General features: G+C 48.7%; 7 protein-coding genes across 7 annotated transcripts; 4 read left to right on the forward strand and 3 right to left on the reverse strand.

Annotated features, from left to right (window-relative positions):
• Nucleotides 1-874: 874 nt before the first annotated feature.
• Nucleotides 875-2,621, reverse strand: P175DRAFT_0507418 (ammonium permease MEP2; the record flags this gene model as incomplete). Its single annotated transcript, XM_040898267.1, has 6 exons — nucleotides 875-1,000; nucleotides 1,066-1,297; nucleotides 1,354-2,028; nucleotides 2,089-2,343; nucleotides 2,409-2,473; nucleotides 2,538-2,621. The coding sequence occupies 6 exons, from the start codon at nucleotides 2,619-2,621 to the stop codon at nucleotides 875-877; spliced, it is 1,437 nt and encodes a 478-aa protein (XP_040753986.1).
• A 507-nt stretch (nucleotides 2,622-3,128) lies between these two features.
• P175DRAFT_0138461 (uncharacterized protein) lies at nucleotides 3,129-3,429 on the forward strand. The gene has a single exon (XM_040892413.1). It carries the CDS (start codon nucleotides 3,171-3,173, stop codon nucleotides 3,354-3,356), a length of 186 nt encoding a protein of 61 aa, XP_040753987.1. The 5' UTR covers nucleotides 3,129-3,170; the 3' UTR covers nucleotides 3,357-3,429.
• A 792-nt stretch (nucleotides 3,430-4,221) lies between these two features.
• P175DRAFT_0555260 (uncharacterized protein) lies at nucleotides 4,222-5,593 on the forward strand (the record flags this gene model as incomplete). The annotated part of the gene is made up of 4 exons (XM_040900620.1): nucleotides 4,222-4,405; nucleotides 4,657-4,765; nucleotides 4,852-5,099; nucleotides 5,174-5,593. The coding sequence occupies 4 exons, from the start codon at nucleotides 4,222-4,224 to the stop codon at nucleotides 5,221-5,223; spliced, it is 591 nt and encodes a 196-aa protein (XP_040753988.1). The 3' UTR covers nucleotides 5,224-5,593.
• A 400-nt stretch (nucleotides 5,594-5,993) lies between these two features.
• sskB (putative MAP kinase kinase kinase SskB) lies at nucleotides 5,994-10,173 on the forward strand (the record flags this gene model as incomplete). Its single annotated transcript, XM_040895819.1, has 2 exons — nucleotides 5,994-7,813; nucleotides 7,875-10,173. The coding sequence occupies 2 exons, from the start codon at nucleotides 5,994-5,996 to the stop codon at nucleotides 10,171-10,173; spliced, it is 4,119 nt and encodes a 1,372-aa protein (XP_040753989.1).
• Nucleotides 10,174-11,820: 1,647 nt separating this feature from the next.
• P175DRAFT_0430791 (GID4/VID24 family protein) lies at nucleotides 11,821-13,010 on the reverse strand (the record flags this gene model as incomplete). The annotated part of the gene is made up of 4 exons (XM_040893445.1): nucleotides 11,821-11,887; nucleotides 11,958-12,315; nucleotides 12,381-12,531; nucleotides 12,585-13,010. The coding sequence occupies 4 exons, from the start codon at nucleotides 13,008-13,010 to the stop codon at nucleotides 11,821-11,823; spliced, it is 1,002 nt and encodes a 333-aa protein (XP_040753990.1).
• Nucleotides 13,011-13,588: 578 nt separating this feature from the next.
• On the reverse strand, nucleotides 13,589-14,474 carry P175DRAFT_0473818 (mago nashi family protein; the record flags this gene model as incomplete). The annotated part of the gene is made up of 6 exons (XM_040895187.1): nucleotides 13,589-13,801; nucleotides 13,875-13,962; nucleotides 14,025-14,088; nucleotides 14,147-14,242; nucleotides 14,330-14,367; nucleotides 14,437-14,474. The coding sequence occupies 6 exons, from the start codon at nucleotides 14,472-14,474 to the stop codon at nucleotides 13,589-13,591; spliced, it is 537 nt and encodes a 178-aa protein (XP_040753991.1).
• Nucleotides 14,475-14,658: 184 nt separating this feature from the next.
• P175DRAFT_0499120 (coatomer subunit beta) lies at nucleotides 14,659-18,391 on the forward strand. The gene is made up of 6 exons (XM_040896666.1): nucleotides 14,659-14,767; nucleotides 14,862-15,221; nucleotides 15,287-15,707; nucleotides 15,772-16,161; nucleotides 16,212-17,820; nucleotides 17,917-18,391. The coding sequence occupies exons 2-6, from the start codon at nucleotides 14,917-14,919 to the stop codon at nucleotides 18,060-18,062; spliced, it is 2,871 nt and encodes a 956-aa protein (XP_040753992.1). The 5' UTR covers nucleotides 14,659-14,767; nucleotides 14,862-14,916; the 3' UTR covers nucleotides 18,063-18,391.
• The last annotated feature ends 167 nt before the right edge of the window (nucleotides 18,392-18,558 follow it).

The raw sequence follows: 18,558 nt of genomic DNA on the forward strand, positions 1-18,558 counted from the left end.
TAGTCTAAAAGCAATTCAAGCGTCTAATTGCGATCTTTTCTTTTGCCTGCATCAAATCACCAACCTTCCTTTCCACTCTATGACTGGTCACACCGCCGTGCAGCATCTGTGTTAGGCAATCGCTCAATCGCTCAATCTCCGGGCTGCGTCCTGTACCTGCATGAAGAATGAAGACCACCGAAGCTTAATATGAGGTAATATTAGCTACGCCTTACCCCCCTTGCACTACGATTTCCTGTCAAATATTCCTTTGTTTGGAAAAAAAAAAAAAAAAGGGAGGGGGGAACAGGCCACTTGAACTTCAATCACACTTGGATCTTTTTGATGGGTGGAGTTCTTTTTACAAGCAAAGAGGGGGTGGGGTATTATTATGTATTCAAGTTGATAGTCTTATTCAGAAGTGAGTTAAGTAGTTAAGTAGTAACTATGTAGACCCCAAGACTTCTCAGACAGGTTTTTTTTCGAATTGAATTGAATTGATAATGTGTACAAGATAAAAAAAAAAGAAAAGGAAAGGGTATCGATCCGATGTAGTCCGTAAAGAATCAGAGAAGAAGGAAATCAAAAATGAAATGAGCAAGTATGTGGAGCAGATGAGGAAATGATGACCGTGATATCGATCATGGTTATGTAGGTGTGGTATGAATGATTAGAGTGAGATATAAGTGAAGTGAAGAAAAAAAAGAGGCCAAATGCAAAGAAGTGAAAATCCAATATGTACAACCCGATGGATAGATCATCACGGTGGACAGAGTCCACTTCTCCCCCCATCCCCGCCTCAGGGCAACAGTGATTATTGTAAGATGCATGATTCATCAATCAGATTTGAGTTGAGGGATGAAGAGGGCAAGGCAGGAATGAGGGGATTCGTCATTTATACCTTCGGTTCTACGGAGGTATCGTTGGTTGCGGTAGGGGTGGCGCTGCGCTTCGAGGCGGCATCGACCTGTTCGGAGCTGGGGCTGCTGATGACATCGCGGGTGACCTCGACGTAGTCATACTAAAAATATAGATATATATATTAGTCGGTTGGGCTGACAGTCAAACAACGGAAGGGGTACATACGGCAAACTCTCCAATCTCGGCATCATCAATACCAAGAATTTCATCCTCCTCAGTGGCACGGAGACTAAGGCCAGGGATCATGTTGATGATGAACAGGATAATGCAGCTACCGAAGAAGGAGTAAGCCATTCCGGAGACGGAGTCCGCGAGCTGGTAGCCGAGCTGGATGTAGTTGTGGTTAATCCAACCACCGGGGATCTCAGTGACACCATCAAGATGGGCAATGTAGTCACTAACGCATGGAATTAGAGAATGATATTGTCAAAGAGATTCAGAAGGGCAACTTACGCAGCAAAGAGACCGGTCAGGACGTTACCAACGAAGCCACCGATACCGTGCACAGCGAAGATATCAAGGGCATCGTCAACTTGGATGAGGTATTTCAGTTTGGTAGCATAGTTGCAGGCAGCAGCACCGACAACGCCAAAGATGAAGGCAGCCCAAGGGGTAACGAAACCGGAGCCGGGGGTAATAGCAACGAGACCACAAATGACACCGGAACAAAAGCCAACAGTAGACCATTTCCGCTCCAAGCGGTAGTCGAGAAGACACCAGGTAACACCACCAACAGAGGCGGCCAAGTTGGTCACGACAGCAGCCATGACAGCGCGCAGGTTCGCGCTAAGGGCCGAACCGGCATTGAAACCAAACCAGCCAACCCAGAGGAAGACGGTCCCGATGACAACGTGAGTGACGTTGTGGGGTCGGTAGTTGAGCTCGTGGGTTCCATGACCGCGACGCTTTCCAAGCATCAAGGAGTAGGCCAAGGCGGTGGTACCGGAAACGATGTGGACAGGAGTACCACCGGCAAAGTCCAAGCCTCCAAGCTTGAAGACCCAACCGGAAGAATTCCAGGTCCAACAAGCAACAGGGTCATAGATAATCGTACTCCAGATAAAGACGAAGACCATGCAGGGCAGCATACGACCCCGTTCCGCAACTGCACCGACGGCGAGAGCAACACTATTCATCATTAGACACCCCGAGTTACGTGGAGATATTTTAGAGGCAGATGAAACTCACGTAATTGCGGCGAACATTCCCTGGAAGACCGCAAACAAGAGATCGGGGACCTTGCTAGAACCCACGGAAGGAGCAGCCAGGACACCCTTGAATCCAAAGTTATCCAAATTTCCGATGTAAGAGCCAGCACCGTGAGAGAAGGCGAGAGAATAGCCCCAGAAGAACCACTGGAAGGAAACCACGCCGACAGACATAATCGAGAGCCAGATCAGGGAGAGGGCGGACTTTCGACGAGCCAGACCGGAATAAAAGAAGCTAGACGGAGTATTAGCTTCCTGTCAGCTTACGGGGGAACTGTAGTTGAGCGGGCTATTTCTTACCCAACACCAGGAATCATAAGCAGGACGAGCGCGGTGGAGGTGATAACCCATGCGATATCCCCAGACTGACGATTGAATTAGTTCCGAATGCCCCCCGATGGACCTGGCATGCGATCCGGAGAGACTCACGCTGTAGTAGATGTTAAGATCCTCGGTCAGAGAATCTCCACCGTTCGCGCCGGTGCCATTGTAGGCGACAGGATATTCAGCCATTACGGGAAGGAATTGTGACCGAGTACCGTCGCAAAAGGAGTGAACAGGAGGTATCACACTGGATCCTACTGGTATTGACCGGGCCCGTGGTGTTCTGCAACGGGGGGCAGGGGGGAGGAAGTGAGCAAGTAGATATATATGAATGCACACAATCGCGCAGAGCTTAACCCCCCAGGGATTATGATTATTGAGCAGGAAGGGAAAAGGGTTTGAGGCTACTAAAAAAAGAAAGGAGGAGGGAAAAAAAAATAAAGTGCATTAAGGGGAGGATTGGGGGGGGGGGGAAGGGGGGAATGGAGACGATAAATAACAATAATTAGGGTAATGTACTAAATAGTCTGGCAAGTGACAAGCGGACCCGGAACCAGTCATAAAATCGTGTGGAAACGAAAGCACAGCGTCCTCCCTGCAGATAGATAGATAGATAGATAGAAGGCACGGAGCAGGACATGATATCGGACCCAAGCGATCCACCATCGACCAAGACACTAGGCAGAGCTCCACCATCGTGCGGGATGCTGAAATATTATCCATACTAGGTTACTCCTTATGTGGACGAGCATTAGTCTCATCCTGAGCTTCATTCATTCATTATCCGGCATCGTTCATGTCCTCCTTTGCAAGCGGACCTCAGTAACCCGAGACCAGGTGATAAGAATTCGAGGCCATCGGAACAAAAAAAAAAAAAAAAAAAAAAACTTCCGGGCAACAATGGAATGGGTGGTGATTGGATAGGAAGCTACCTAGGTAGATAGGTACTGACTGCATTCAATTACAGGTATGGAATGATATGAGATTACGATTTCATTGACAGATCAGCGTAAATAATGGAAATGACGCTTTTTTTTTAATTCTGAATAATCAGGATAAGGCCTTAGGTACGGAGGCTAACTGTGAATGACCTGACAGGATCTTGTTATTGGTGGATCTGCGTGCATTGGGAGTGGTCAGAGATAACTACCTGGGACATCCAAGACTCATCTCTCGTGCCTGGGACTTAGGATTAATCTACAATCACAGGAACTCTGCTTGGAGAGAATACGAGATACAATCAGTCAAGAAGAGAGAGCTACGGAGTATGGAGTACGTACAAGGTATTAGCAATGATCATCAGTACGGTCAACCTAGGATCAAGATAGGTTAGGCCTTTAATTTATCTAGATAGTACCCGCACGACTCCATTCTGGATACCTCCATTATACATACCTCTACTATCTCCCTAGGTAGGTAGGAAGTACTCCCACAATCCTGAATTCCCCGAACCATGGTCAAAGAATATTCCCGATGTTATGTTGCTGCAATACAATATTTCCTTGGTACCGAATCGCAAAATCCCTTGTAACAGGGTTCTAACTACCTGGCCCGAAGTTTCAACCTGATTAAACCGAACCCAAGAAAGTGGATCGTTTTGCCGTGGCTTCTCCCCTGTTATCTATTCCGATTCCAACCAATCAACACGAGATCCCCCTTCTTATCATGTGTATCTCACACAAATTGTTATTGAAATATCAAGCTATATTGATTGATAAACGAGATCTTGGCTTCCAACGCCAAGATCTGTATTCATTGATTCTAATGCAAAGCCTGAAATTGCCCCGTGATGGTTCTATCTACTTCAAGAGTCAGTTGGTACCCCCACGTCACACGCAGGAACACCCAGGGCCCAGCTGTCGTCAACGTTGACCGATTCAGAGGGATCGGAGGCTGCCGTGCGCTAGTCAGTTATTGCAAACCCGGTGAACAGCATGAACGGCATTCTGATATTATTCAGCTGGATGGGGAACGTTAACCTAGACTCCAGAGTAGGGCTGTATGTATCCCCCCGCAAAGAAAGCCCCCATCTCGACCTAATCTTCAGCTCGTACCCAGTGTTAATATTAGTAACTCTATGATGATGTTATCCGACGGGCTCGTAATAGGTAAACCCATCATTCACCATACCAACTTCATCGCTTTGTACCTGGTAGGTACCTAAAGAGAGCTGAAGTTAAAAAAGGAGAGGCTAAAGATAAACATTATGGTTACCATTGGCCAGGGTCTTCGGCATCCCGAATCCCTCCCCTAGTGGGCTTGGCGATATCCGATGCGTCTGCCACGACCTGTATTTTCGACAATAATCCTCCAGAGCTGTGGTCATCGACTGTGTATTATTCGATTTGATTTCAATAGGTAACAGTAGAGAGGGTATCACATCAACAAATAAGCAAAGCTTACCGGAATCTGATGCAAGGATTCTCGGCACAGAGATCATCAACTTGGCATCAGACCATGCAAGGATCAAGCTTGTGATGTTGACACTTGACAGAACTTTCCCCGGAATTCCAAGATTCCCGAGGGTTCGCCTCACGATCCACAAAGACTCAGTCGCAGCAAGGTCCACTGATCAACATAACGAACACCTCTCCTTCATGATTCTACAGAGTTCTCTGAGCGATGAGAGGAGACCAATGATCCTCCCAATCCAAGAGTCATCAGAAGGTACCTACTCTTCGTTCGATCAGGATATACTACAACCTTATATACAGACATCTTCCTCCTGACCTACCCCCTAGTTTCCACCCCTGATGCAAATTGTCCTTTTGCCACCTCTCCTCTTAAATAGCTACTACAATCTAGCTGTTCCATGCGGATCTACCGCATCCGTGACTCCCATGGCCCCATCACATTTTATGATCTCCAAATAAGACCTCATAGTGCCAATAGTTCCTCCGGATTCTCCTCCTATTACTCAGCTCAGACTATGCCCGGGGCGTACATACCCCCACCCAAAAAAAGCATAGTGGATACAACAAGATTTCCCAAGGCGATGATGGATTATTGAATATCGTCTTCATTCCCCGCCAATCAAGGAGGCTGGCCGCTGAACCCCCCTCACCCTGACACTGAACAACAATTGCTTTTGATGTAACCAGCTCCATTGCTCAATTTTATATTATTCTTCATTTTCTGAGGAATATCAAGTTATCATTGCCAAGATCAAATTTATTAGTTTGAAGTTTTCAGTTGCGAAGGAAATGTTTAATGTTGACGCTGTAGTTAATCGTGGCTGAAGCAAGAATTGATTAGTCATTATCCTGCTGCACACAGACACGTTTTCAGGTCTAAAAAAAAAAAAAAAAAAAAAAAAAAAGAGGGAATGCAAATCGAAACGTCATGTCCAGCCCCTTGCTGTGGCATTCAAAATTTCCAAGTCAATTCGCACTGAAGTTCCTCATATTCCTCTTCAAAGCCGGGAGACCTCAATAGCGAGCCGCAACTCTGGACGTGTTTAGATCCCAAAGCTATGTAATCGGATAATGCACCGCCACATCCCCTACATATCTCTCCACCTAACAAGGCTGTCCTCCTCCGAACAAACACTACCTCTGCAAGATGGACCCTCAAACGGGCCACGACTACCAAATCATGGAGCATCCCGACATGAATACCCCAGATTCAGATAGCTCGGGCTCTTCCGACGAGCTGCTACAACAGCCATATGCTGTGCGCTCGGGTTCGAGTTTCCCGGAGAATTTCGACCCCCAGATTCAAACCCCAGCTTCCACGATCGCCTCCTCACCTCCTCCAAGCCACCCCTCCACAACCCTTAGCTCCTGGACAAGCGTCACACCGACGCGGCCCCGCGGCGCCAGCGTCGGTACCCCAGCAGCTATGAGCATGGAAAAAATGACCTCGCCCGTGGATGGCGGCATCCCGGTCTCTGATCGTGAGCTCCGGCAACAACGTCCGTCAGGCCCCGCCAGAACTCCTTCCAACACGTATGCCCCGCAACGGCGTCCTCCTCAGTTTATCAGCCTCCAGAATGACCGGCAGCGATCGTCGTCCACGAAACGTAATTCCAGGCGCGACCCTATTGCCCAGTACCGAGCGCAGGAGAAGGCCTATGTCCAGCGGATTCGAGCGGATCCGCAGGGTTGGTATAGTCAGCTCGATGACACTCAGGCCATGCCGGTTACGGATTTGGATCTTGAAGAACCGTCTCCGTCATCTGAGGTGCCATTTGAAGACGATGCTTACGACCCCGATATTCAACTGTTCGTGCCGGATGGCGATCAGCCAACGATTGACGAGCTCAAGAACCCGAAAAATCAGGAGAGGCTGGAGTGGCATTCTATGCTATCTTCTGTGCTCAAGGGAGATGTCGTGAAGCAAGAGAAGCAGCGATTGCTGGGATCTTCCGAGTCCAAGAGATCGACTGCTCAGAACAACGCGATCTGGCTGGGCGTGAGGGCGAAAACATGTGGGCGCAGTGTGGTTCTGCAACGGAAACTTATTGAGGAAGCGAGGTCCGGTCTTGCGCCTATCATCGAAGAGATAATCAAGTTTGAGATCAAAGGCGAAACCGAAATTGGGAAGCCACCTATCAAACAGGTCGAGGACGTTGTTGAGCAGATTGAAAAGTGTGAAGCGCTCTACTCTACACATAAAGAGCTGGAAACGGCGCATCCTCGTGTGGCGTCGGAGGAGTTTCGCTCGAGTCGCGATGCCATCTTCGCCTGGCACAATACGACGGTCCTCATCAACACTGAGCTCGCTATTCTGCAAAAGTGGGTCGGTAACGATGGGCTTGACTTCAGCAAACCTGGAATTAGGTCTACAAACAGCGAGCTTTCCGATGAAGCGTCTTTCTTGGACCGGATTATGAAGGAAGATGGCCTGAAGACGCTTCAAGGCGAACATAATATGCTATACGGCATTGGGAAAGTCATCCAGAAAGCAAAAAACACCTTGATCGAAAATGCCGACTCCTTTGCCAATCGACACTTGCCTCCATATATCGAAGAGCTTCTCATTCTGATCAATTTCCCCTCGCGTCTGATCCAGGAAATTATTCGCGTGCGGCTCTCCTACGCGAAGAACATGAAGGACCCGGCCCAGCAGTCCCCCATTTTGGTGGACCAGATGATCTCGCAATTTCAAATCTTAATGAGAGTTGCGGTTGTTATCAAACAACGTTACTTGGATATCGCTCGACCCGAACCAGGCTGGGACCTCCCTCCTTGCATCGACGAGAGCTTCGATTCTGTCGTGCTGGATGCGATGAAATATTACTTCCGTCTCTTGAACTGGAAGTTGAATGCGAACAAGAACACCTTCAAAGAGGCTGAAATTCTGGAACAAGAATGGGAGTTCTGTAACGAGATCGGTCAACAGCTTGAAAGTGGAGATATTGAAGTGGCTGAACAGTTCAGGTATGGCTTCTCCACCAAACGTAGTAATATTATTTCACCGTGGCTAATATCATATATATAGTGCATTGACTGCAAGGTCAATCCAACGACTGATGGTTCATTTCGAGCGAGAATTGGCCACGCGCTTCAACGAAGACCCCGCCGACATGGATAAACGGTATAAGAGTGTCTTGGACTCAACTCGCATTCGTCAGCGAAAGCTTTATCGTTTCTCCTTGTTCTTGCGCCAGCTGTTCGAAAACGCTACGGAGTATAATCTTCCAGCTGACATATCGTATGACTTCTTCGAAGCTTTGCTTGTTTCGGATCACTTCCTCATCAAATCCAATGCTTCCGTCGGCCAAAAAGGCGTTTATCTTTTCGCGCACCACGCACTCTGGGATCGTCCTGGTGATATATCAGCGATCCTCGGAACTTCTTTTCGCGAGGAGGAACCCGGCAAGGAGTCACCCCATGTGCCGTATATCTTGGCCATCCGTCCGGAAAAGCCTTTGTCTTGGGCAGGCAAAGAGTTACAGGCAGAAATACTGGAACAACCTACAGACCTGCGGCTAGGAAAGCTTCGCCTTGTTGTTGAAGGGACACAGCAACGGCTGTCCAAGGCCAGAATCGAGCTGGCTCAGTTAACAGGAATCCAGCTCGATATGGCCATTGAACAGCGTGCCAATCTTGGCCGAGTCAATGTGGAACTCAACAAAATTAAAAAGATATCATTCAAGCTGTCCATGGCTATCATGGACAGTGTCCAGACAATCCGAGATCAATGGGCAGAGAAGGGCCAGGAGAACCAGGAGCTTGTCCAGGCTTGTTACGCCTTTGCTACGGAATTCGGTAAACGTTCTTCCAACGTCGACCCCAACCGACGCGCAATGAACAGTGCTAGGCTTGCAGAGCTGTCGCTTGACTGGGTCTCTTTCGTCTGCGATGACTGTGATGCTGCGGACCGGAAAACCTTCAAGTGGGCCGTGGCTGCACTTGAATTCGCAATGGCACTTACCTCGAGCAGACACCTTCTGTCCATGGACGATGCGCATTTTACTCGTTTGAGACAGAAAGTTGCTGGGTGCATGTCACTCCTCATCTCCCACTTTGATATCATGGGCGCTCGATCTTCCCGTGCAGCCCAGGCTGAAAAGCAGCGCATCGAGGAACGTTCCGGCTCGAGGAAAATCGGTGCTGGTCGAATCTTGACTGATGAAGAAGCCACAAGACTTGTTCGCGAACAACGTCTAGCTCATTTGGCCAGCATTGAAGAGGACAGAGTCGAAGCAGATGCCAAACGTCAAGCATTAGGAAGGGTGTTAGAAGGATCGAATGAGGCTGATAGATCCCTTACCGTACTGTCCTCCTCTGCCACGAATGTTACTCTACGCTGGCAACAGGGCCAGTACATTGGAGGAGGAACATTTGGATCTGTCTACGCTGCGATCAACCTGGACAGCAACTACCTCATGGCAGTTAAGGAAATTCGCCTGCAAGATCCCCAGCTTATTCCCAAGATTGCTCAACAGATCCGCGACGAGATGGGTGTTTTGGAGGTGTTGGACCACCCCAACATTGTCTCGTACCATGGTATTGAAGTTCACCGGGATAAGGTCTACATTTTCATGGAGTATTGTTCTGGTGGGTCCCTTGCCAGCCTGCTCGAGCACGGTCGTGTGGAGGACGAAACTGTCATCATGGTGTACGCTTTACAACTCCTGGAGGGGTTGGCATATCTGCACCAGGCTGGAATCGTTCACCGCGATATCAAACCTGAGAATATCCTCCTCGATCACAATGGTATCATCAAGTACGTCGATTTCGGAGCTGCGAAGATCATTGCCCGTCAAGGCAAAACAGTCATGCCAATGGATTCGGTCTCCAACGCAGGCCACAAGGAAGCTCTGGTTCCCAAGGACGCCCAAATCGCACACCAGCGTGGCAAGAACCAGAAAACCATGACCGGAACCCCGATGTATATGTCCCCCGAAGTCATTCGTGGCGACTCGGCGAAGCTCATCCACCGCCAGGGCGCCGTTGACATCTGGTCCTTGGGTTGCGTCATTCTGGAAATGGCCACTGGCCGCCGCCCCTGGTCCAGCCTAGACAACGAATGGGCGATCATGTACAACATCGCCCAGGGCAACCAACCTGCATTACCATCCCAGGATCAGCTGAGTGACCTGGGCATTGACTTCCTCCGCCGCTGCTTCGAGTGCGATCCTCTCAAACGATCCACAGCTGCAGAGCTGCTTCAACACGAGTGGATCGTCTCGATCCGACAGCAGGTTGTTCTTGAACCACCAACTCCCACCAGTGACAACAGCAGTAGCATAAGCAGTTCTGCCTCCAGTCGTCACAACTCAACATACATGTAACTCTGTTCCTCCTCCTTTTTATTTTACCCCACCTTATATGTCTCCTTCCTCTGCACGCCTCCTCTACACTACAGCATACCCACGCGCTCCGCAAAACCCCTATGAGCCCGCCGCCCCCCCTTTCCTAATTCTCCTCTTCTCTCATGTCCACATCCACGCCCATGTCCACGTCTACGCCACCTTAGTACAACCTCCTCGTCCTCGATTTCATTCCGAAAGGTTTGCATTTGATACCCCCTCATCCGCCATCTCTATTTGCTTTTTGCTTTTCTTTTACCAGCTCCCGCTTTAGTACAGCTTACCTCACCATCCATTCCTCTGTTGTTGTGTCCCCATATTTTACTATACCTTTTTTCATCACTGTCGTTTCCCGCCTCTTATTCCAGATGATATCCCATACCTGATACCTCTACCTGAATTTGAGACGTGCAATAGCATACCAACCTCACTCATTCCCCACTCACGCACTATCTTATTGGACTTGGTAATCCATTGATCTGGTGATTTGGGGTGGGGGGGGGGGGGTTGGCCAGTTTATTTGTTAGTTGTTGATTCAAGTATACGAAATGGTCAATCAACTGGTGAGCGAGTTAACTAGGTACCAGCCATTGTTTGCATTACTCATCCGGGGTCTATTTATTTTTCTATAGATTTCAGGGGGATACCTATCTATTACCAAGTTGTAAATCACGACACATGCACGATGATACCTACCATGGACACTCACGTACTAGTACAACCTAGTAGGACTCATACATACATACATACATACATACATACATACATAGATATCTTTGCGTGCATGTATGCGTGATAAAAAAAGGCTCTGTATGCTATTACGTATTTCACAGATTCAATAAATCACTCGTAAAAAGTATCGACTCATCCCCGTGCATCGAATACCTCGAATCCCGCAGGGTATGGGTATAAAATTTTACAATCGCTACAGGAAGTCAGGTAGGGAGGGGCTAGCTAGGTAGGAGATGAGATGAGGTATGGTATGTTCTCTGTACCCAGTACAAACTCCCCAGGCCAAGTTAAAAGTTCGGGAACAAAGTCAAGGTTGTTGCGATATACTCAAAAAGTGTATACGCAAGAGAGAGAAAAAAAAAAAAGCGCATCATTTTCTGGCATGGCGTAGAGACATATCGGACCGTTAAGATGGTTAAGATAGTAGTAGTAAGGTAACATAGAAACCCATTGTTCCTGTATAGCCTGCAAGCCCGAGGGTTGTTTTCGGAGAGAAGATGAAGGAAGAAGGACGATGCCATGCATGTGTGTGGACTGAGAGACTTCAGATGGGAGGAAAAAAGAAGACGAAGAGAGAAACCGGAGAATGAAGAAAAGGGGGAATAATGCTAAGAATAGAAAAGAGAGAAGAGAGAGAGAGAGAGAGAGAGAGAGGCACGATTGAGAGGAAACGTTGGACCATGACAACAACCAAGTGAAACGCCAATGCGAGGGAAAATCATCGTAAAACATCCATAGGGTCAGACTAGTGAAGATAGAAGTATAGTGGGTTTTCCTGGTTGGGGGAACGGAGTGTACAGTTCGATTGGAGAGAACTGGTGAAATGAAGTATAAGGAGAGGTAGTAAGAGCGCGACGCGATGTGAGGTGGTAGTGAGGGTAGTTTTACGGATATACATCAGCGGAACTCAATTGCGGGAGTGCAGCCGTGGTTCTCGACATGTCTCAGCTCCAATTGTTGGTATCTGGGTCGAGTTTCCAATTAGTATTCCATGTACATAAAAGATAGGACGTAAGATTGCATTCAAGACATACTTCTCACTCTTTGCATGAAAATAGATACCGGTTACGGTACCTTCAACCTGGTTGAAACAAATGTAGTAGAAACCCTCGAAGCTTGCGCCAGAGATTGTCCGAACACGATGATCTGGAACAAGGAAATGTTCTTTCCACCGCATGAAGATGTGGTCTCGTTCAGCGAAATCCCAGTATGTAAAATCAGGTCTCTTCGCCTGTTTCGCCAACGGTCGCCAGGCGGGGAATCTGGCCCAGTGATGCATGTCGGTTTTCTCCGAAGCACCCCAGGATTCATTCCGGGTCTTAAATGTGTGCTTCGTTCCAATGATCTCGCCTTCGAAAAAGGTCGTCAAAGTAGGATGATCTTCAGTGAGGCCTATGTGCAAGTGGAGACATTAGATCAACTCTTAAGAGGGAACACACATTTGAACCTCCACGAACCTTGGATGCGTAGATAGCCGCAGAGATAGGATTCAGCCATGTCCACGTGCTTGATTTCCACGTCAACGTTGTAGACCTGACGGTCTGACTGTTGCGTTCCAGTGAATTTACTTCCGGGACGCAGAAAGGATGAAGTATAATTAGGAAGCAGCTGGTACGATTAGTTCGGTTCATATACGACAAGGGCTGTTTGTAATCACGTACACGTATATTAGAAAACTCATAGCTCAAAAGCGATGCTGTCGATGGCGAGGTGACGGGGGAGGAGGAGTTGGAAGAGCGAGATGGTCGCCTGCGAGGACTCAATCTCCCGACAGCAGGATCCTCGTCCGATGTCGCCATCGCCCTTGGAGAAGCACCGGTTTCCATCTCCAATCTCACCGCGTCCGGGTTCGAACGAGCGATCGCATCATCCGACCGGGTCAGCACGAACTGCGCTGATGTAACACTCGGGGAGAGAACATTGTCAAGGGGTGAATCACTCTCGCCGGGGGAGGATGATTCGGGAGAATCTCTCCAGGACAGCGGCAACCTCTCAATGGGCTCAGGAGGACAGGTCGTGCGAGCGGAAATATCTTGGGCGATCGAAGCAGCATTCAAGCGAGGCGTATTATTACTCGGGGTCGGCATTGAGGAAAATTAACTAAGGAATGACATCGGATCTGGCTGAGATGCAGGGGAAGGAGGAGGCGAACAAAGGCGGAGGAGGCCAGGCCAGGGTAAAGCATACAAGAAACAAGAACGGAAAGCAACAAGACAGCGGAACAAAGCTGGGGGGAAGTAAGGGGAGGCGTGGAGGAAGAAAAAGGAGGGGTTTCAGACGAAAAGCGAAGATGAAAAGGTTAGCCGCAGTAGTCGCCCAGTCGAAGGCAAACTGAAGGCTGGATGGGCTGGAATGAGAAGATGTGGTGGTTGTCGAGCGTCGAGAGTCGTGACTGATTCCTACTGGTTGGTGGTTGGTTATGGAGTCCAACTTTGATCATGCGAGCGCGGGGGAGGCGAAAGCTACCACAGTACTCTGTATATATTGACTGATTTATTTTATCTTGCGTGACGGACCAGGAGGGTGGATTGCGCCCATTTTATTATAGATGCCTTCACAGCTCTCATCATTAGAATTTGAACGAATTTGGAAGAAAAAAAGAACAGAAAAAAAAACGCCTATTGACCCATCCTAGACATGTCCTTCTATTCCACTCCACTACAACCTAATCTTCTGATTTAAATTGGCTTGATCTGAACGGATAAACAGGGTTAACCAGAGCACTAACAATCGTGGTCGGAGATATACATACCTTAAAGTGGAGGGATATCAGAGAAAAAATGAGAGCCTTCAGATCCTGCACAAGGTAGTAGAATACACGAAGACCTTCCGGATCGGCAGACTCGGTCACATCTACCAGGGAGCCGATTTTCGCAGTCTACCCAGGTGTTAAAACGGGGGAGGGGGGGGACCTTTGTGTCGAGATATCTAGAGATAAAAAAAAAACGCACCTCAAAGGAGATATGCTCATTTCCCAGTCGGATTTCCAGTTCCTGTCGTCCATCCTTGTTCTTCTGCGGCCATTTCGAGTCATCCTCTCTATTTTTACATTAGCCAAAGTATGCTTCCCTGTAGCCAAAAGGAGTCGGTCTATTGCATACTTCATGATCTCACTGTTCTTGATGATGCGCTTCACTTCCTGGATCATCGCCGAGCTCACACACACTGGATTATTTCCGATCAGTAACAGTCCAGCCGATGACAACCTCATGTGTATACTCACTCTCTTTGCGGATGAGAGAGTCATTGCGGTAGTTCGAATTGTTCGCATATCGGACTGCGGCACTGCGACCATCGCCAAGCGTACGGAAATCGAATTCTACCAACAATTAGCAACCAGAGTATGATGGAAAAAAGGCCAATAAAGGACCCCCCAAAAAAAGGAAGGGGATCAACCCAGACTCACCTAGAAACTCATGTCCAAACCGCCCAGAGTGACCCGAGCTGCGGCATCGTCAGCAGCGGAGGAAACCTGGGCAACAACAAAACAACAACAAGACAGGTCTGCCTTACTAGTAGCGGAGATAAAAGGTTTCGTTTTGGTTTGCCATCTTGACAGCTTCGTCAACCTGATCAATCAGCGATGTTGTCGTGCTAAACGAGTCGCGGCGTGAAAATGTACCCGATGCAATTGGAGTGGGCTTTTGGCGGTCTGGGGCTTAGTCATCCACACACTCCGGACAGCTTGCCCGCCCGCGCAAATGGCCAGGTTGATCTCCAGCATTGTTGAAAGTCCCCGGATTGCCTGCATTCGCACGGATGAATACTAGGTAGGCGAGGGGAGTCGAATTGTTTGATATTATCTGCTTCTGCTTACTTTGTGATTTTGGGGAGTGCTATTCTGGTTCGTTCTCACCCCTCCTCCCTTCTCCCTGGACCCTCCTCCTCCCTGAGGAACCCCCCAAAACAACACTTGGTACTGACTGGCATCTTGCAAGCTCTCCTCCCTCCTCCGCCCCTGTTACGGCCGTTCGCTCCCCGAAATCGTACACTATGGCGTCATTTCTGGATAATGCGTACAGTTTGGTCCACCTGGACAACACTGCAGATCAGCCTTCCATCCAGGAGCTGAAAGTGCAGTTGGAGAAAGGCACCGATGAGACCAAAATGGACACAATGCGCAGGATCATCACGATCATGCTCAATGGAGATCCTATGCCTCAACTATTGATGCACATTATCCGTTTTGTTATGCCGTCAAAGAGCAAGTCTCTCAAGAAATTGCTGTACTTCTATTATGAAATCTGTCCTAAGCTTGATTCCAATGGCAAGCTTAAGCAGGAGATGATTCTGGTGTGGTAAGGCGCCCACGTATCCCTTATTGCTGTCTATGTTTCTCTCTAATTGACTGTCTTTTCTACAGCAATGGCATTCGAAATGATCTTCAGCACGCCAACGAATACGTTCGAGGCAATACCCTTCGATTTCTATGCAAGCTCCGAGAACCTGAGCTCATCGAACCTCTCCTCTCATCTGCCCGCTCATGCTTGGATCACCGACACGCTTATGTGAGGAAGAGTGCAGTATGGGCTGTCGCGTCTATCTTCCAGCACTCCGAATCCCTCATTCCAGATGCGCCAGAACTCATACAAGCTTTCCTCGACACGGAGACCGATGGCACATGCAAACGCAATGCATTTGCGGCGCTCATGTCTATTAGCCACCAGAAGGCTCTAGAGTATCTAGCGTCTACATTTGACAGCGTTCCCAATACAGATGAGTTGCTTCAGCTCGTGGAGTTGGAGTTCATTAGGAAGGATGCAGTGCAAAACGCCCAGAACAAGGTGAGTTGTTTGTTTGGAAGTTCTTTTTTTTTTTTTTTGAAATACAGCCGATTGACGAACGTAGGCGCGATACTTGCGTTTGATCTTTGATCTCTTGGATGCGTCAACAAGTACTGTGATTTACGAAGCCGCCACATCCCTCACTGCACTTACCAGCAATCCCGTTGCCGTGAAAGCCGCCGCTGGGAAATTGATCGAGCTGAGTATCAGGGAGGCCGATAACAATGTTAAGCTCATCGTTCTCGACAGAGTCGACCAGCTCCGAATCCGTAACGAGGGTGTTTTGGACGACCTTACGATGGAGATCTTACGCGTCCTCTCTAGCCCTGACATCGATGTTCGCCGGAAGGCCCTCAGCATCGCCCTGGAGATGGTTTCAAGTAAGAACGTAGAGGAGATTGTTATGCTGTTGAAGAAAGAGCTTGCCAAAACCGTCGATGAGCAGTATGAGAAGGTAAGCTCACTATTCCCATGTCAAAGCCCCCTCACTAACACCGTATATAGAACAGCGAGTACCGTCAACTCCTAATCCAATCGATTCACAACTGCGCTATCAAATTCTCGGAAATCGCCGCTAGCGTTGTTGACCTTCTGATGGACTTTATTGGCGACTTTAACAACAATTCTGCAGTTGATGTGATCTCTTTTGTCAAGGAAGTCGTCGAGAAATTCCCCAAGCTGCGGGCCGCTATTGTGGATCGCCTTGTTTCGACTTTGAGCGAAGTCCGGGCAGGAAAGGTGTACCGTGGTGTTTTGTGGGTTGTTGGTGAATATTCGTTGGAGGAGAAGGACATCCGGGAGGCGTGGAAGAAGATTCGGGCCAGTCTTGGGGAGATCCCTATTCTCGCTTCGGAGCAGCGACTCCTCGACGAAGTGCCAGAAGATAGTGTGCTCAAGGAACAAGTCAACGGCCATGCCAAGTCCGCAGCTCCTACAGGGTCCAGAAAGGTTTTGGCTGATGGCACATACGCAACTGAAAGTGCTCTCACCAGCCAGTCTGCGGCTGCTGCCCGTCTTCAAGCCGTTAAGGCGGCTCAGAAGCCTCCTCTTCGCCAGTTGATTCTCGACGGCGATTACTACCTGGCAACTGTTCTGTCATCCACATTGACCAAGCTGGTAATGCGTCATTCGGAAGTCTCTCAGGATGTCGCTCGAACCAACGCCCTGCGTGCGGAAGCCATGCTGATCATGATCTCCATTATCCGTGTTGGTCAATCTCCGTTTGTTACAGCGCCCATTGACGAAGATTCCGTGGATCGTGTCATGACATGTGTCCGCTCTCTTGCTGAATTTTCTCAGAGGAAAGAGCTGGAGACCACCTTCCTTGAGGACACACGGAAGGCATTCCGTGCTATGGTTCAAGTCGAGGACAAGAAGCGCGCCGCCAAGGAAGCTGTCGAAAAGGCCAAGAGTGCAGTCCAGATCGACGATGCAATTCCCATCCGCCAGTTCACCAAGAAGAGCGCTGTGGAAGGTGCCGAGGAGATTGAGTTGGATCTGGTAAAGGCTACAGGAGCCGATTCCACCATCGAGACCGTGTCTTCGAAGCTGAGCCGTGTCGTACAACTTACCGGGTTCTCGGATCCGGTCTACGCCGAGGCCTATGTCACAGTTCACCAGTTCGATATCGTTTTGGATGTGCTCTTAGTAAACCAGACCCTGGAAACTCTACAAAACCTGTCTGTTGAGTTCGCAACCCTCGGAGATCTGAAAGTTGTGGAGCGCCCAACAACGCACAACCTTGGTCCTCGGGACTTCTTGAATGTGCAGGCTACAGTCAAGGTATCTTCGACAGACACAGGTGTCATTTTCGGTAACATTGTGTACGATGGTGCTAGCTCGACTGAATCCCATGTGGTGATACTCAATGACATCCACGCCGACATTATGGATTACATTCAGCCCGCTCACTGTACCGAGACCCAGTTCCGGACGATGTGGACCGAATTCGAATGGGAGAACAAGGTCAACATTAACTCCAAGGCAAAGAGTCTCCGTGAATTCCTCAAGCAACTCATGGAAAGCACCAACATGGCGTGCCTGACCCCCGACGCATCGCTCACTGGGGATTGCCGATTCCTCAGTGCTAATCTATATGCTCGCAGTGTATTTGGTATGTATTCTTTGTCCTCCATTCCCGTGTCATCTTGCCAGCCTGGCGGCCAGCCCGAACCTAAAGAAATTTGTCACTAACTCTTGGGTCCCTTAGGCGAGGACGCTCTGGCGAATCTGAGTATTGAAAAGGAAGGAGAAGATGGACCGATCACCGGCTTCGTGCGGATAAGAAGCCGTTCCCAAGGCCTAGCTTTGAGCCTGGGATCGCTGAAGGGCCTCAAAGCCTCCACTGCTGCATGAATAGAATACTAAGCTTCGTTTGACCGGGCATTTGAATAGTGATTATTCCCCTTATTATTTATTACATTATCGTATTAACATACTTGCCTGTTCCTCTCTTCTTGTGCGACGAACCCCCCCCTTTGATGGATGAATCTGTTTGACCATATGCTTCTTTTACTGTGTTTTACCGGATGAGAAAAGAGATTCCTTTCAATGAAATTACCTTGCATTTCCTGTGCTTCTCCAGGGATGGACAGACGATGGTGGCGCTGCTAGTGGAGCAGGTTTTCTGTCGAATTTAGACTATCCCCAACTAGGGAGAATAGTGGCCACCTGACAAGTGCTAAGGAGTTGAGTATTCTCTTGTTTCTACTCCGTAGTCCGTACAGGGTGAATTTAAAGAGATAGAGGGCTCATAATCCGTCAAGAGTGAGTTGTTGATTCGCCTATATTTCGCCCCCTATTGTTGGCCACGTGACCAACAGTCCTTAGTTAATCCGCTCCGGTGAGGATT

The sequence above is a fragment of the Aspergillus ochraceoroseus genome (assembly GCF_002846915.1).
Source record: "Aspergillus ochraceoroseus IBT 24754 chromosome Unknown P175scaffold_2, whole genome shotgun sequence".
In the NCBI taxonomy this organism is placed as follows: Eukaryota; Fungi; Ascomycota; class Eurotiomycetes; order Eurotiales; family Aspergillaceae; genus Aspergillus; species Aspergillus ochraceoroseus.

What these genes read in the sequence shown, in the direction of transcription:
- P175DRAFT_0138461 (XM_040892413.1), top strand. Translation starts at nt 3,171, where the DNA reads ATGTGGACGAGCATTAGTCTCATCCTGAGCTTCATTCATTCATTATCC.
- P175DRAFT_0499120 (XM_040896666.1), top strand. Translation starts at nt 14,917, where the DNA reads ATGGCGTCATTTCTGGATAATGCGTACAGTTTGGTCCACCTGGACAAC. An exon ending in CAGGAGATGATTCTGGTGTG is followed by an intron (nt 15,222 to 15,286) that starts GTAAGGCGCCCA and finishes TCTTTTCTACAG; the next exon opens with CAATGGCATTCGAAATGATC. An exon ending in ATATGCTCGCAGTGTATTTG is followed by an intron (nt 17,821 to 17,916) that starts GTATGTATTCTT and finishes TGGGTCCCTTAG; the next exon opens with GCGAGGACGCTCTGGCGAAT.